Genomic DNA, 17,155 nt, shown 5'->3' with positions numbered 1-17,155 from the left:
GTCTGGCTGACCACTTATGAGTCAAAAGTGGCCTTGCTGTACAAACCTTCATTATTAAAGTACATAAAGCAATATAATAAGAAAATAAGCCTTAAAATATATATATTTAAATCTCAACAGTGATAATTCCTGATGTCAAAGTTCAGAGGAGAACAGGCAGACTGCTTCAAGCTGATAGGAAGGCTCAACTCAAACCATTTAACTCAACAACCATTTGTTGCAATGAAGTTATATTTATTTTGTAAAAATACATTTGCACACTGATAACAGTGTGCAAATGTATTTTGTCACTAAATGGTCTAAAAAGATATCATCATGAAAACAAAAGTTAGACAATGTTGAAAACAAAAAGTCTAAATTTTTCTAAATTTATTATAACCAAGTAAACAAATCTCATGAGCCCTAAATCTGTCAGTGGATATTCATGTTTCATCTCTCTCCTTTCCTCTAAACTGTAATTAGAAAACTTGATTAATATACAAAGGTGATAAACTGGAAGTTGTTCAACAGAAGACAATAAAATAAAATGACAAAATATACAGAATATTAACACATGAGACAAATTCAGATGATTCAGATTATATTACTGGACACAATTGATTAAATAATTCTAATTTAACTTTATCTGCAACAACTTTCAGCAAAAGAAAGATAAAGTAAAATGAATGTATTTGTTCAATGTAAGTGCAAAATACACACAAAAAGGTTTTATTACAAAAGCTACATTTCAATAAGAGTTACTTTTAAATGTTCAATCATTATTACACAGTAAGAGTCTAATCTCACATGCTGTGAGTCTCTTTAATTGTTAGAATTATGTATAACTATGTTGTAATAATCCTGTCATTTCTAAAAAGAATCTGCTATTTTACTTGAATCACTAAATCTTTCTTTCCGTCATTATGTAAGACATATAAACCGAAGAATGCTGTTTCTTTGACTCATTCCCACATTTCATCTAGACTTCTAATGGCTTTGCATTTAGAGATTGTTTTCCACTCACTGGGAATCTCTCCTCTATCCTGGAATTTTAAATTGTAGTGCTCTTCCAGTTCCTTTTGAAATCGACACACAAACCATTTCCAGTACACCAGTTTAGACTCATCAGGGGTGATTCTCCAGTCAGCATACTCTGGACCAGCAGTTCTGTACCGTTTATAGGGAACAGTTTCCTCTGAATCATGATGAGGATAAAAACTGCCATCACTTGCAACGTTTGTTGTGCAGAAATCAATGCTGAATTCCACTGTGCCTCTATAGTGCCATCCTTTGATTCCTTCAGGTCGATGAAAAGGGACACTATGGTCAGCACCACTGTGACCTTCAATGGTGTTAGTACAAACAGCTGCACAGAATGGACATTTTACCCAGCAACAATTACACAGCTGGTCAATGAGGATTTCATCAGGCTTCAGCCTGGATTCCTTCAGTTTATTCAATGAGAGACTCCTTATCTCATCACTTATGGGTGTAAATTCTTTCTTTAATGCTTCCATTAAGAAATCAAAATTATTAATGTCACTGAAGTTTTGAGAAGAAAACGTATCAAGAGTTAACTCATCTTTTAGCAAACTAGAAAATTCCTTCAGCCACATATTTATGTCTCCTCTCTGAGTTTGGACTTTCTGTGTTGCTGTAGATAAAGCTTGACTCATCAGTGAGTTGATATCATCAACATTTTTCTTGAGTATATTCACAGTTTTATCTCTGTGGTCTATGAAGATGTATTTCTTTACTTCTGCTTTTATAAAAGCTTCTGTTTGTCTCCTTGGATTTCTGATGTAGGTGATGAAATCATCAAAGTTTTCATTCTCAGCGAGTGACTTCAGCACATTTTTCTCCAAGTTCAGCCTGTTCCCATTGAATGCTGGGAAATTACACTTCATCTCTTCAGCCAGACCAATGGCAGTCTTGTTACAGACAGCCTCAACAGTGGACGCTTTCAGCTTTTCACAGATCAGTTCTGCAAGCACAACAGCAGATGAGTTTCCTTTGCAAAAGCTTCTAAAAACATTGTAATACTGTGTTTTCTTGCTTTCTAAATAAGTGAGTGGATCATGATTCATTTTGAATTTCTTCTGGGAGTCTAGAAGCAAAATCTCTGCTTCATGGAAAACATACAGTAAGAGGTCAACTTTAAAGTCCTTCTTCAAAGTACATTTACTCTCTGACTGAAATTTCTCCACTTCTTGACTTACAGTTGTTTCCACTTCTCGCAAGTAAGTTGATGTGTAGCCTCTTGTAGCCACAGGTTTGGTTTTGATTGAATCAAGGGACAGTTTTTCAGCGTTATCAATGAGCAATCTGATCTGTCGCTGTGCATCACGAGGTAAAGCACTGTATGGTTTATAACTGTATCGAAAAAATGTTTTGGTATATTTCCAAAGAGTTGAGACAGGTTTTTTAACATATGTGTCTATTATACTTGTGTGATGGTAATTCTCTACAGTATCTCGACTTGGTTCACTTTCGCTTGTCTCATCAAGACCTTTAATCTTTTGAAGGATGACATAATCTGAATAATCACCAACAGTGGATATTTTCTTGTAACTGCCATTTTGTTTGCATTCATTTATGAGTTTCTCTTCAAAACCAAGTTCTTTAAGGATAATAAACTGATCTTCTTTCAAGTTGATGTCTTCAACAGGTTTAGTATCTGCTGTCAATTCAGTGACCCAGCCCTCCCAAACAGAGCTGAACTGTTTTTTAAGCTCTTTTTCATCTTTGGCCTTGTCCTTCAGCTGCTGAGCGAGGTCTTTGCTCTTCTGTAGCAACTTGTCCTCAAACTCTTTCTTCTTATCATCCAGCTTTTCACGAGCTTTCTTCTGTTGAATAACTTCGTCCAGTTTTCTTTTCACTGTGCTCACTTGTTCATCATGAAACTCTTTGATTTTGATTTCAAATCGGCCTCTCCACTGAGCCAAAAATTCTTTCTCTCTATCCTCCTCAAAATACTTTTTCACTGATGTTTTTATTTTTTCATAAGTCTTGCTTGTTTTTTCTTTGAGATAGGTCACCTCCACTTTGTTAAGTTTTCCATTTTCAATTCTGTTATAAAGCTGATTTTCAATGGTCAACATGTTGCTCCTCAGGGCCCAGGTCCAGTTTGCGTACTGGTCCTCCAGTTTTCTGTATGCTGCAATTTCAAGTGTGTTTTTAAAACTGAAAATAAAGTTTTCATTGAGGAGGGCACTCCACAGGTCCTGGACTTTGTTTTTGAATTGTGTGAGAGTGATCCCAGCAGACTTTGAAGCTTTAGAGAGGATGGTGTTCTTCACTTCTTGGATGCTCTCGCTGTAACCTGGATTAGGAGGAGCCATGGGTGGACTGCCCTCCCATAGCTGGGCACAGTATTTCACATCTTTTCGGACATCAAACTTAATGACATCACTGAAGCACTCTGCACTGTAAACTTCCTCTTCAGCTGCTAGTTTGGCCATCTGGTCCAGTTTTTCTAGCAGGCGTCTCTTTCCTTCCATGTTTTTCTCTGCTGCTGCAACATCTGTAACATTCTGGTGAACAAACACACAACTGGGAGAAAGTTTAACTTTCTTCATCCTCATGAAAGCCTGAACAACAATCTGCAGGATGTCCTGCATCTCAGATGGATTCTCTCCAAAGATGTTGATCAGTGTCAGGTTTCCCAGACCAACAACAAATGTTGCCAGTTCGTTGTCATGGTGAAGAGTGGTGTTACCTTCCAGCTCAAGAGCACGCAGTCCTTCAGTGTCCACCACTAGAAGATAGTCAAACTTCAAGTCTTTCTCTTTCTTCATCTCCTCTGATACTTCGAGCAGCTGCATAAAGGCACCTTTGGTGCACCTGCCTGCACTCACTGCAAACTGCAACCCAAACATGGTGTTCAGCATTGTCGATTTTCCACTGCTTTGTAGACCCAAAACTGACAACACAAAAACTGTCTGGTCCCCCAGTTTCTTGATGACTTCCTCTAAAAGACTGGAGATCCATGTTAAAGGCACATGACCTGCATCACCATCCATCAGCTCCATCGGGTGTCCTGATATCATCAGCTGTGCAGCCAGCTCAGGGTATTTAGACCAGTCAGTGTGTCTGCTCTCTCCTTCTATTGCTCTATGAGCTTCATAGATCTGTCCCATTTCTCTGAAGATGTGCTCCAAACCAAAAGTTGCAGACTGCAGATTTTTGGATATTTCTTCAAGCTCAGTTTGTTTCTTTACTAACAGATGTGATTTGTTTTGTTTGTTCTTCAATGCCAAGACCTCAGACCACTTTTTATCATAACTTTGGAGAATAATTGACAGATCATCTGTGGAGAGATCATCCATCAAGATCTGAATCCATTTCAGGAAATACTGTTTGTCTGTCAGTGGCAAAGATGAGAGGCTTTCAATGAACAACTCCATCAGTTTACTGCAGGAAGCATCGCATTGTTTCTGACGTATGGTTTTCAGTTCTTGTTGCTTTTTACTTTTCTCCTTTTCAATGTGTCCTCTGAGATTATATAGTTCTTTGTGTATTTTGCTCCACTTATGCCATAGATCACCTTGGCATGGGAGAAATTCATGTTTGATTTTCGAGACATTCGTGTTATCCTTTGTAAACAGATGCATCATTTCCATAGCAGCAGATTTACCTTCCTGACAGGCTGGCTCACTTTCATCCACTCTGATTCCAGAGACCTCAGCCATCATTTCAAGCTGGAAGCATGGTTTTAAGCTGGGACCATCTAGAGAAGATAAAACTTCTTTAATGATCTCTTTCAGTTGTTCGGATACATCTGCCTGGCTTCTGTCCTTGAGACCTATGATGTATATTCCCTTTTTTGCCTTAATGTTACAGCTGTCGACACAGACACAAATTAAAGGCTTGTGAGATTTAAGACAAGCTGATATAAATGCCTTGTTTTTTTGATTTTCCTGCAGAGAAGCAACAAAAAAAATGTTCACTGAGGATTTTTCAATTAGTATGTCGCGCTGTTTTTCAGTCGACAGAGCATCACCACGAAGATTACAAAAGGCAATGCAGTCATTGAAGGCATCATTGGGTTTTCCAGCAGGACAGTACCAGGCAATCTCTGCCACACCATCTATCAGATATCGAGACTTGGTGCTTCCTGGACAGTTTCTATGGAAGAAGGTGCTGTGACGGTCGTTGATCAAAGTGTTGATCAGCTGAGATTTAGACACTGATAGAGAGCCCAGGCGGAAAAATGACACCAAGGGTGTCTGAGCTTTACAGGCTGGGACACTCTTCATAGTGACAGTGTTGGAGCCGTCTTTGATTTCAGTCACCTTCCAGGTTTTTGTTATTTGTCTGAAAGTCCACAGAGGACACTCGATCTCCGTAGTGACTGGGTTAGGAACAAGCAAAGGTAAGGCATACTGACACTGAGACAGCTTTGTAATCATCATCTGTTTAAGGAAGCTGTCTGAGCAGTGAAATACTGCCATCTGAACGTCTATTGGATGCACACGAGTCTGTTCTGTGAGATCTTTGTCTACAATACTTAATAAAGCATCCAAATCACTGAATTCATTCTCAGTACTGTCATTGTCTCTAATAGACTCTGAATGGGTTGCCTCAGGACTGCCTGGTCTTACAGGAATATATCTGGCTCTGTAGTCTAACATCAATATCCTGTATAGAAAAATGTGAGCTAGCTCTTTCTCAGATGTCACATGGTGCTGTTTCACAGGTTCACATATTTGAAGAAAATCTGCTGGTGATAACGTCTGTTCAAGTTGAAGATGAAGTCTGACAAAAAGATTTGTTTCTTGATGTGATGTTGTGTTGCTGCTGTCTTCAGAACCATTCCATGACTGCAGTAAATAAGCAAATAAACATGTAGTCATGTAAAGAAAGTTATACAGTGTGGTAAAGTAAATTGTTCTTCACATCTGTTTAAATAAATGGTGATTTTTTTTTTACCTTGTCCTTGATTGTACTGATGTCCTTGATGTCTGAAGTTCCTGTAGTTTAAAGTATAACCAAAACGCTGAATCAACATGTGCTCAATCCAATACAATTCTCTAGTTTTTATTTTTTATTTTTTGTTGTTGTTTTGCAAAACTTTCAACCTTTTTGTTTTTCTTAACTCCATAGTTTAAATAGATAGATAGATAGATAGACTGGTTCTTATATAGCGTTTTTCTACTCTTCTGAGCACTCAAAGCGCTTTGCACAACTTGTGCATTCACCCATTCACACAAGCACATTGATCTAAGTGCTTTCTAAGTAACATTCACACACATTCATACTCCGATGGATGCATCGGAGAGCAATTTGGGGTTAATATCTTGCCCAAGGATATTTGGCAAAGATATTAACTTGCCAAATATCAGACTAGGGGAAGCCAGGAATCAAACCACCAACCTTCCAATCAGTAGATGACCTGCTCTACCGCCTGAGCTACAGTCACCCCAGACTGTTATCAAGACCTTCACCCTACACACAAGATCCCTGGTTTGAGCCTGGGAGGAGGTGTAAAACCTGGATAGGGTTGTGTGAGGACACCCAGTGTAAATGTGTGCCAAATGAATTATACAAATCAATCTGCTGTGGTGAACTCTAGTCAATAGCAGCTGAAGTAAGCTTCTTTTAACGATTTCTGTTTTTGTTTTTTTCCCCTGTTAATGTAGAATCCAAATTTTTTATTTAAAAAAAAAAAAAACCCTCTTAGTGGTTTCAGATGATTGTGTAGCTGGCAGAGAGGGCAGGAGACTAAACAAGATGAAGCATGACCAGGACAAGACAGTCTGAAGAAAAGTGAAGAAACTGAAGAAAAGTAGGGATTAGAAGCTCGATACAGACGTTTTGAAACTGTGTAAAGTGCAGCTGTTTCGAAACACTGATACAAATTGCGGTTCCAAACACCCAGGTCATGTGACCATGACTAAATCCAAGGTCTTGGTGTATTTCACCACAGTTTCAACAGGTGGCCTACCTGCTGCTTCTAGGCAAGGCAACAGGATTAATATTTTGTTATGAAACAGAGTTATTTGTAATTACTGAATTCTTGTTTTTGATATTACCGCTTCCATTTATAGCACACCCATGTATAAGAGAAAACAATACCCCATTTGTCATTATTATTTTTGCTGTGGATTGTGAAGACCAATGTAATCCATCCAAGCACTTAAACACTAGAATCAAAATTATAATCAAATATATATATGGACTATTATAATGATTACTGGCATACTGGTGAGTGAGCTCTATTCACTCCTATCAGCAGAAAAAGAGAGAGTAGTGCTATATACATAACACTATTTATTACATATTACTTACGGCTTGTATATTGTACATTTTATATACATTTTTTATTATTTATATATATATATATATATATATATATATATATATATATATATATATATATATATATATATATATATATGTGTGTGTGTGTGTGTGTGTGTGTGTGTGTGTGTGTGTGTGTGTTTTCCCCTATGTTAATACTGTCCATATGTACATAGTGCTGCAGAACTGTACCCTCCCCCCCCAGCATGTTTACACTGAGTAGGAGATGCTCTGTATCTCATTGTACAACTGTACAGGGAGTGCAGAATTATTAGGCAAGTTGTATTTTTGAGGAATAATTTTATTATTGAACAACAACCATGTTCTCAATGAGCCCAAAAAACTCATTAATATCAAAGCTGAATGTTTTTGGAAGTAGTTTTTAGTTTGTTTTTAGTTTTAGCTATTTTAGGGGGATATCTGTGTGTGCAGGTGACTATTACTGTGCATAATTATTAGGCAACTTAACAAAAAACAAATATATACCCATTTCAATTATTTATTTTTACCAGTGAAACCAATATAACATCTCCACATTCACAAATATACATTTCTGACATTCAAAAAAAAAAAAAAAAAAATCAGCAACCAATATAGCCACCTTTCTTTGCAAGGACACTCAAAAGGGAGGGAAGCTCACTTCCAATTATCCGATCAGAACACTGCACCACTCTCTGGAAAGACAGCCTCACCGCTGGATGACTGTGCTAGACACTTTCCCCGGACTCGTGACCAACCTGTTGTTTGAACCGTTGTAAAGAAGAAGAGCTAGCGTGTATGTGACTCCTATCCCGGACTTCCCTTTCGGACCCAGGACCCCCGCTCCCCTCACTGTATATATCTGCATCTGGTGACTGTGTAAATGGTGTTTTGTTTTTTTTCCCCCTGAATTATGCTCTGCGCCTGAGTCCTACCACACCGCATGACAACTATTTCCCTTGTTGCATTGTGCTTTGTAGATTGTTACGACCCGGAACAATTTCAGACTCGGAACAATTTCAGAAATATATTTCTCATAATAACTTTTCAAAACCTTTGAATGTGATACTATGCACCTACAGTGCATAATATCATCAAAAGATTCTGAGGTATTGGCATTGAGCTATCCTGCTGTAGGATTACAGTCTAACACAAACACCAGACATTACTGTAATTAGTCTTTTTTTTCCCTCATTTTATCACATGGTGTAAAACCATAAATAGAATTGAATCTCTGATATTTTTCTGTCAGTATATAATTTACTGGGAAAATGAAGCGTCATTAACACTTTACCTTTTTCTTGATTTGGGGATGACCCTGGGGGCTTGGCTTCAGATTTTCCTCCTGATGTTGTGCTGCCATCCATATTCTCTGGCTGTTTAACTTCAGTGCCTGTATCATCCTGAGAAAACAAATACTTGTATTTGTTTGTGTGCTAAGAATCATTGATGTAAAATCAAGATGAAAAGGACAAAACTGTAACAAAGCAAATTCTTAAACAGAACTGTTTCCCACTTCCCTTATCCAAGCTGTTAATGTGCAATTAAGGATAAATATTTTTACAAGAAATACATCACAATCACCTTTGTTTCACTTGAAGCATCCCTCTTATCTTCTTCTGCAAAGAAAATAATTATTTTACAATGCAGGGTAAAGGAAACCATCCAATACTCATTTGTGCATTTTCAGTGTTAAAGGCTTTGATACTGTTTCAGTAACTAAAAGTGGACAAAGCAAACATCACAGAAGCCTCACACAGGACAGAGAATGGCTGAATTTGTATGAGTTTACTTCTAAGACAGTGCCTTATTATTGTCACTTTTAGTTTTAAAATGAACTTTTTAAACACATTTATGCTCAAACACATTTATAGCACAGGAAGTGAAACTGAATTTTACATTGATTTTCTTATTGTAAAATGAACAGTCTCCCACAGGCAAAGACATGAATGTTAGCTAAACTGTTTCTAAACTGCCCATTTACAGGATGTATACAGAAGAAAGTGTCACAGTCCCTCAGTCCTCCCTGGCTCCCTGTCTGCTGCAGATGTGTTTTCTCTCTGTCACGCTCCCTTGTTTCTCTCTCCCCTCTCCTCTCTCTCTGTGAAGCTCCACTGACTCCTCTGGTCCTAGGTCATCCCTGGTTAGGATCTCATAATCCCTGCATTAATTGGAGGGGGAATACCGCATTTGGTGTTGCAGTCCACATTGTCACCAACACCGTTTCAGATCAGCAACCCCACCTCTCACCTCTGACCTTCCCATATCTCCAGATCCACCTGATCTTTCTTCTGTTTCTCCTGTCTATCATGATCTAGCTGAGGCTTTCCATGAGGACCTAGCTCTCTCTCCTCCCTCACAGACCATACGATTGGGCCTTTAACCTTCCCGGTGCTCCCCCCCTCCTCCAGCAGATTATGTAGTTTGTCTAAACATTCTTCTCTTATAGAGGTACCACCTATTTTTAGCAAAATGAATCTCAACAATGCTTATCACCTGCTGAGGAATAGGGAGGGGGACGAGTGGAAGAAGGCCGCCTTTCTTGTCGCCGTTTTGCTCTGCTGTGGATATGTGAATGACCTTCCTCCCTGGAGCACTATTCCCCTTGTTGCATTGTGTTTTGTAGATTGTTACGACCCGGAACAATTTCAGAAATATATTTCTCATAATAACTTTTCAAAACCTTTGAATGTGATACTATGCACCTACAGTGCATAATATCATCAAAAGATTCTGAGGTATTGGCATTGAGCTATCCTGCTGTAGGATTACAGTCTAACACAAACACCAGACATTACTGTAATTAGTCTTTTTTTTCTTCATTTTATCACATGGTGTAAAACCATAAATCGAATTGAATCTCTGATATTTTTCTGTCAGTACATAATTTACTGGGAAAATGAAGCGTCATTAACACTTTACCTTTTTCTTGATTTGGGGATGACCCTGGGGGCTTGGCTTCAGATTTTCCTCCTGATGTTGTGCTGCCATCCATATTCTCTGGCTGTTTAACTTCAGTGCCTGTATCATCCTGAGAAAACAAATACTTGTATTTGTTTGTGTGCTAAGAATCATTGATGTAAAATCAAGATGAAAAGGACAAAACTGTAACAAAGCAAATTCTTAAACAGAACTGTTTCCCACTTCCCTTATCCAAGCTGTTAATGTGCAATTAAGGATAAATATTTTTACAAGAAATACATCACAATCACCTTTGTTTCACTTGAAGCATCCCTCTTATCTTCTTCTGCAAAGAAAATAATTATTTTACAATGCAGGGTAAAGGAAACCATCCAATACTCATTTGTGCATTTTCAGTGTTAAAGACTTTGATACTGTTTCAGTAACTAAAAGTGGACAAAGCAAACATCACAGAAGCCTCACACAGGACAGAGAATGGCTGAATTTGTATGAGTTTACTTCTAAGACAGTGCCTTATTATTGTCACTTTTCGTTTTAAAATGAACTTTTTAAACACATTTATGCTCAAACACATTTATAGCACAGGAGTGAAACTGAATTTTACATTGATTTTCTTATTGTAAAATGAACAGTCTCCCACAGGCAAAGACATGAATGTTAGCTAAACTGTTTCTAAACTGCCCATTTACAGGATGTATACAGAAGAAAGTGTCACAGTCCCTCAGTCCTCCCTGGCTCCCTGTCTGCTGCAGATGTGTTTTCTCTCTGTCACGCTCCCTTGTTTCTCTCTCCCCTCTCCTCTCTCTCTGTGAAGCTCCACTGACTCCTCTGGTCCTAGGTCATCCCTGGTTAGGATCTCATAATCCCTGCATTAATTGGAGGGGGAATACCGCATTTGGTGTTGGAGTCCACATTGTCACCAACACCGTTTCAGATCAGCAACGCCACCTCTCACCTCTGATCCTCCCATATCTCCAGATCCACCTGAGCTTTCTTCTGTTTCTCCTGTCTATCATGATCTAGCTGAGGCTTTCCATGAGGACCTAGCTCTCTCTCCTCCCTCACAGACCATACGATTGGGCCTTTAACCTTCCCGGTGCTCCCCCCCTCCTCCAGCAGATTATGTAGTTTGTCTAAACATTCTTCTCTTATAGAGGTACCACCTATTTTTAGCAAAATGAATCTCAACAATGCTTATCACCTGCTGAGGAATAGGGAGGGGGACGAGTGGAAGAAGGCCGCCTTTCTTGTCGCCGTTTTGCTCTGCTGTGGATATGTGAATGACCTTCCTCCCTGGAGCACTATTCCCCTTGTTGCATTGTGTTTTGTAGATTGTTACGACCCGGAACAATTTCAGAAATATATTTCTCATAATAACTTTTCAAAACCTTTGAATGTGATACTATGCACCTACAGTGCATAATATCATCAAAAGATTCTGAGGTATTGGCATTGAGCTATCCTGCTGTAGGATTACAGTCTAACACAAACACCAGACATTACTGTAATTAGTCTTTTTTTTTCCTCATTTTATCACATGGTGTAAAACCATAAATAGAATTGAATCTCTGATATTTTTCTGTCAGTATATAATTTACTGGGAAAATGAAGCGTCATTAACACTTTACCTTTTTCTTGATTTGGGGATGACCCTGGGGGCTTGGCTTCAGATTTTCCTCCTGATGTTGTGCTGCCATCCATATTCTCTGGCTGTTTAACTTCAGTGCCTGTATCATCCTGAGAAAACAAATACTTGTATTTGTTTGTGTGCTAAGAATCATTGATGTAAAATCAAGATGAAAAGGACAAAACTGTAACAAAGCAAATTCTTAAACAGAACTGTTTCCCACTTCCCTTATCCAAGCTGTTAATGTGCAATTAAGGATAAATATTTTTACAAGAAATACATCACAATCACCTTTGTTTCACTTGAAGCATCCCTCTTATCTTCTTCTGCAAAGAAAATAATTATTTTACAATGCAGGGTAAAGGAAACCATCCAATACTCATTTGTGCATTTTCAGTGTTAAAGGCTTTGATACTGTTTCAGTAACTAAAAGTGGACAAAGCAAACATCACAGAAGCCTCACACAGGACAGAGAATGGCTGAATTTGTATGAGTTTACTTCTAAGACAGTGCCTTATTATTGTCACTTTTAGTTTTAAAATGAACTTTTTAAACACATTTATGCTCAAACACATTTATAGCACAGGAAGTGAAACTGAATTTTACATTGATTTTCTTATTGTAAAATGAACAGTCTCCCACAGGCAAAGACATGAATGTTAGCTAAACTGTTTCTAAACTGCCCATTTACAGGATGTATACAGAAGAAAGTGTCACAGTCCCTCAGTCCTCCCTGGCTCCCTGTCTGCTGCAGATGTGTTTTCTCTCTGTCACGCTCCCTTGTTTCTCTCTCCCCTCTCCTCTCTCTCTCTGTGAAGCTCCACTGACTCCTCTGGTCCTAGGTCATCCCTGGTTAGGATCTCATAATCCCTGCATTAATTGGAGGGGGAATACCGCATTTGGTGTTGGAGTTCACATTGTCACCAACACCGTCTCAGATCAGCAACCCCACCTCTCACCTCTGACCTTCCCATATCTCCAGATCCACCTGATCTTTCTTCTGTTTCTCCTGTCTATCATGATCTAGCTGAGGCTTTCCATGAGGACCTAGCTCTCTCTCCTCCCTCACAGACCATACGATTGGGCCTTTAACCTTCCCGGTGCTCCCCCCCTCCTCCAGCAGATTATGTAGTTTGTCTAAACATTCTTCTCTTATAGAGGTACCACCTATTTTTAGCAAAATGAATCTCAACAATGCTTATCACCTGCTGAGGAATAGGGAGGGGGACGAGTGGAAGAAGGCCGCCTTTCTTGTCGCCGTTTTGCTCTGCTGTGGATATGTGAATGACCTTCCTCCCTGGAGCACTATTCCCCTTGTTGCATTGTGTTTTGTAGATTGTTACGACCCGGAACAATTTCAGAAATATATTTCTCATAATAACTTTTCAAAACCTTTGAATGTGATACTATGCACCTACAGTGCATAATATCATCAAAAGATTCTGAGGTATTGGCATTGAGCTATCCTGCTGTAGGATTACAGTCTAACACAAACACCAGACATTACTGTAATTAGTCTTTTTTTTCCTCATTTTATCACATGGTGTAAAACCATAAATCGAATTGAATCTCTGATATTTTTCTGTCAGTATATAATTTACTGGGAAAATGAAGCGTCATTAACACTTTACCTTTTTCTTGATTTGGGGATGACCCTGGGGGCTTGGCTTCAGATTTTCCTCCTGATGTTGTGCTGCCATCCATATTCTCTGGCTGTTTAACTTCAGTGCCTGTATCATCCTGAGAAAACAAATACTTGTATTTGTTTGTGTGCTAAGAATCATTGATGTAAAATCAAGATGAAAAGGACAAAACTGTAACAAAGCAAATTCTTAAACAGAACTGTTTCCCACTTCCCTTATCCAAGCTGTTAATGTGCAATTAAGGATAAATATTTTTACAAGAAATACATCACAATCACCTTTGTTTCACTTGAAGCATCCCTCTTATCTTCTTCTGCAAAGAAAACAATTATTTTACAATGCAGGGTAAAGGAAACCATCCAATACTCATTTGTGCATTTTCAGTGTTAAAGGCTTTGATACTGTTTCAGTAACTAAAAGTGGACAAAGCAAACATCACAGAAGCCTCACACAGGACAGAGAATGGCTGAATTTGTATGAGTTTACTTCTAAGACAGTGCCTTATTATTGTCACTTTTAGTTTTAAAATGAACTTTTTAAACACATTTATGCTCAAACACATTTATAGCACAGGAAGTGAAACTGAATTTTACATTGATTTTCTTATTGTAAAATGAACAGTCTCCCACAGGCAAAGACATGAATGTTAGCTAAACTGTTTCTAAACTGCCCATTTACAGGATGTATACAGAAGAAAGTGTCACAGTCCCTCAGTCCTCCCTGGCTCCCTGTCTGCTGCAGATGTGTTTTCTCTCTGTCACGCTCCCTTGTTTCTCTCTCCCCTCTCCTCTCTCTCTGTGAAGCTCCACTGACTCCTCTGGTCCTAGGTCATCCCTGGTTAGGATCTCATAATCCCTGCATTAATTGGAGGGGGAATACCGCATTTGGTGTTGGAGTCCACATTGTCACCAACACCGTTTCAGATCAGCAACCCCACCCCTCACCTCTGACCTTCCCATATCTCCAGATCCACCTGATCTTTCTTCTGTTTCTCCTGTCTATCATGATCTAGCTGAGGCTTTCCATGAGGACCTAGCTCTCTCTCCTCCCTCACAGACCATACGATTGGGCCTTTAACCTTCCCGGTGCTCCCCCCCTCCTCCAGCAGATTATGTAGTTTGTCTAAACATTCTTCTCTTATAGAGGTACCACCTATTTTTAGCAAAATGAATCTCAACAATGCTTATCACCTGCTGAGGAATAGGGAGGGGGACGAGTGGAAGAAGGCCGCCTTTCTTGTCGCCGTTTAGCTCTGCTGTGGATATGTGAATGACCTTCCTCCCTGGAGCACTATTCCCCTTGTTGCATTGTGTTTTGTAGATTGTTACGACCCGGAACAATTTCAGAAATATATTTCTCATAATAACTTTTCAAAACCTTTGAATGTGATACTATGCACCTACAGTGCATAATATCATCAAAAGATTCTGAGGTATTGGCATTGAGCTATCCTGCTGTAGGATTACAGTCTAACACAAACACCAGACATTACTGTAATTAGTCTTTTTTTCCCTCATTTTATCACATGGTGTAAAACCATAAATCGAATTGAATCTCTGATATTTTTCTGTCAGTATATAATTTACTGGGAAAATGAAGCGTCATTAACACTTTACCTTTTTCTTGATTTGGGGATGACCCTGGGGGCTTGGCTTCAGATTTTCCTCCTGATGTTGTGCTGCCATCCATATTCTCTGGCTGTTTAACTTCAGTGCCTGTATCATCCTGAGAAAACAAATACTTGTATTTGTTTGTGTGCTAAGAATCATTGATGTAAAATCAAGATGAAAAGGACAAAACTGTAACAAAGCAAATTCTTAAACAGAACTGTTTCCCACTTCCCTTATCCAAGCTGTTAATGTGCAATTAAGGATAAATATTTTTACAAGAAATACATCACAATCACCTTTGTTTCACTTGAAGCATCCCTCTTATCTTCTTCTGCAAAGAAAACAATTATTTTACAATGCAGGGTAAAGGAAACCATCCAATACTCATTTGTGCATTTTCAGTGTTAAAGGCTTTGATACTGTTTCAGTAACTAAAAGTGGACAAAGCAAACATCACAGAAGCCTCACACAGGACAGAGAATGGCTGAATTTGTATGAGTTTACTTCTAAGACAGTGCCTTATTATTGTCACTTTTAGTTTTAAAATGAACTTTTTAAACACATTTATGCTCAAACACATTTATAGCACAGGAAGTGAAACTGAATTTTACATTGATTTTCTTATTGTAAAATGAACAGTCTCCCACAGGCAAAGACATGAATGTTAGCTAAACTGTTTCTAAACTGCCCATTTACAGGATGTATACAGAAGAAAGTGTCACAGTCCCTCAGTCCTCCCTGGCTCCCTGTCTGCTGCAGATGTGTTTTCTCTCTGTCACGCTCCCTTGTTTCTCTCTCCCCTCTCCTCTCTCTCTGTGAAGCTCCACTGACTCCTCTGGTCCTAGGTCATCCCTGGTTAGGATCTCATAATCCCTGCATTAATTGGAGGGGGAATACCGCATTTGGTGTTGGAGTCCACATTGTCACCAACACCGTTTCAGATCAGCAACGCCACCTCTCACCTCTGACCTTCCCATGTCTCCAGATCCACCTGATCTTTCTTCTGTTTCTCCTGTCTATCATGATCTAGCTGAGGCTTTCCATGAGGACCTAGCTCTCTCTCCTCCCTCACAGACCATACGATTGGGCCTTTAACCTTCCCGGTGCTCCCCCCCTCCTCCAGCAGATTATGTAGTTTGTCTAAACATTCTTCTCTTATAGAGGTACCAGCTATTTTTAGCAAAATGAATCTCAACAATGCTTATCACCTGCTGAGGAATAGGGAGGGGGACGAGTGGAAGAAGGCCGCCTTTCTTGTCGCCGTTTTGCTCTGCTGTGGATATGTGAATGACCTTCCTCCCTGGAGCACTATTCCCCTTGTTGCATTGTGTTTTGTAGATTGTTACGACCCGGAACAATTTCAGAAATATATTTCTCATAATAACTTTTCAAAACCTTTGAATGTGATACTATGCACCTACAGTGCATAATATCATCAAAAGATTCTGAGGTATTGGCATTGAGCTATCCTGCTGTAGGATTACAGTCTAACACAAACACCAGACATTACTGTAATTAGTCTTTTTTTTTCCTCATTTTATCACATGGTGTAAAACCATAAATAGAATTGAATCTCTGATATTTTTCTGTCAGTACATAATTTACTGGGAAAATGAAGCGTCATTAACACTTTACCTTTTTCTTGATTTGGGGATGACCCTGGGGGCTTGGCTTCAGATTTTCCTCCTGATGTTGTGCTGCCATCCATATTCTCTGGCTGTTTAACTTCAGTGCCTGTATCATCCTGAGAAAACAAATACTTGTATTTGTTTGTGTGCTAAGAATCATTGATGTAAAATCAAGATGAAAAGGACAAAACTGTAACAAAGCAAATTCTTAAACAGAACTGTTTCCCACTTCCCTTATCCAAGCTGTTAATGTGCAATTAAGGATAAATATTTTTACAAGAAATACATCACAATCACCTTTGTTTCACTTGAAGCATCCCTCTTATCTTCTTCTGCAAAGAAAATAATTATTTTACAATGCAGGGTAAAGGAAACCATCCAATACTCATTTGTGCATTTTCAGTGTTAAAGACTTTGATACTGTTTCAGTAACTAAAAGTGGACAAAGCAAACATCACAGAAGCC

The 17,155-nt window shown here is 38.9% G+C and overlaps 1 protein-coding gene across 1 annotated transcript in view; it reads right to left on the bottom strand.

Moving 5' to 3' along the window:
- Window positions 1–258: 258 nt before the first annotated feature.
- LOC146717502 (interferon-induced very large GTPase 1-like) overlaps window positions 259–17,155 on the bottom strand; it is a 44,284-nt gene continuing 27,387 nt past the window's right edge. Inside the window, exons 24-37 of the mRNA XM_085477118.1 lie at window positions 16,988–17,022; window positions 16,698–16,806; window positions 15,359–15,393; window positions 15,069–15,177; window positions 13,731–13,765; window positions 13,441–13,549; window positions 12,101–12,135; window positions 11,811–11,919; window positions 10,473–10,507; window positions 10,183–10,291; window positions 8,845–8,879; window positions 8,555–8,663; window positions 5,911–5,951; window positions 259–5,801 (exon numbers count right to left, since the gene is read on the bottom strand). Coding sequence (XP_085333244.1) covers window positions 942–5,801; window positions 5,911–5,951; window positions 8,555–8,663; window positions 8,845–8,879; window positions 10,183–10,291; window positions 10,473–10,507; window positions 11,811–11,919; window positions 12,101–12,135; window positions 13,441–13,549; window positions 13,731–13,765; window positions 15,069–15,177; window positions 15,359–15,393; window positions 16,698–16,806; window positions 16,988–17,022 — 5,765 coding nt within the window. The 3' untranslated portion in view covers window positions 259–941. The remainder of the gene's footprint in view (window positions 5,802–5,910; window positions 5,952–8,554; window positions 8,664–8,844; window positions 8,880–10,182; window positions 10,292–10,472; window positions 10,508–11,810; window positions 11,920–12,100; window positions 12,136–13,440; window positions 13,550–13,730; window positions 13,766–15,068; window positions 15,178–15,358; window positions 15,394–16,697; window positions 16,807–16,987; window positions 17,023–17,155) is intronic.

Source organism: Copadichromis virginalis, linkage group LG2 (assembly GCF_057382275.1).
Source record: "Copadichromis virginalis isolate Kocher_CV1m ecotype Utaka linkage group LG2, C_Virginalis_male_GT1.1, whole genome shotgun sequence".
In the NCBI taxonomy this organism is placed as follows: Eukaryota; Metazoa; Chordata; class Actinopteri; order Cichliformes; family Cichlidae; genus Copadichromis; species Copadichromis virginalis.
Note: the sequence above shows the minus strand (reverse complement) of the source record. Positions and strands in the feature narration are given on the sequence as shown.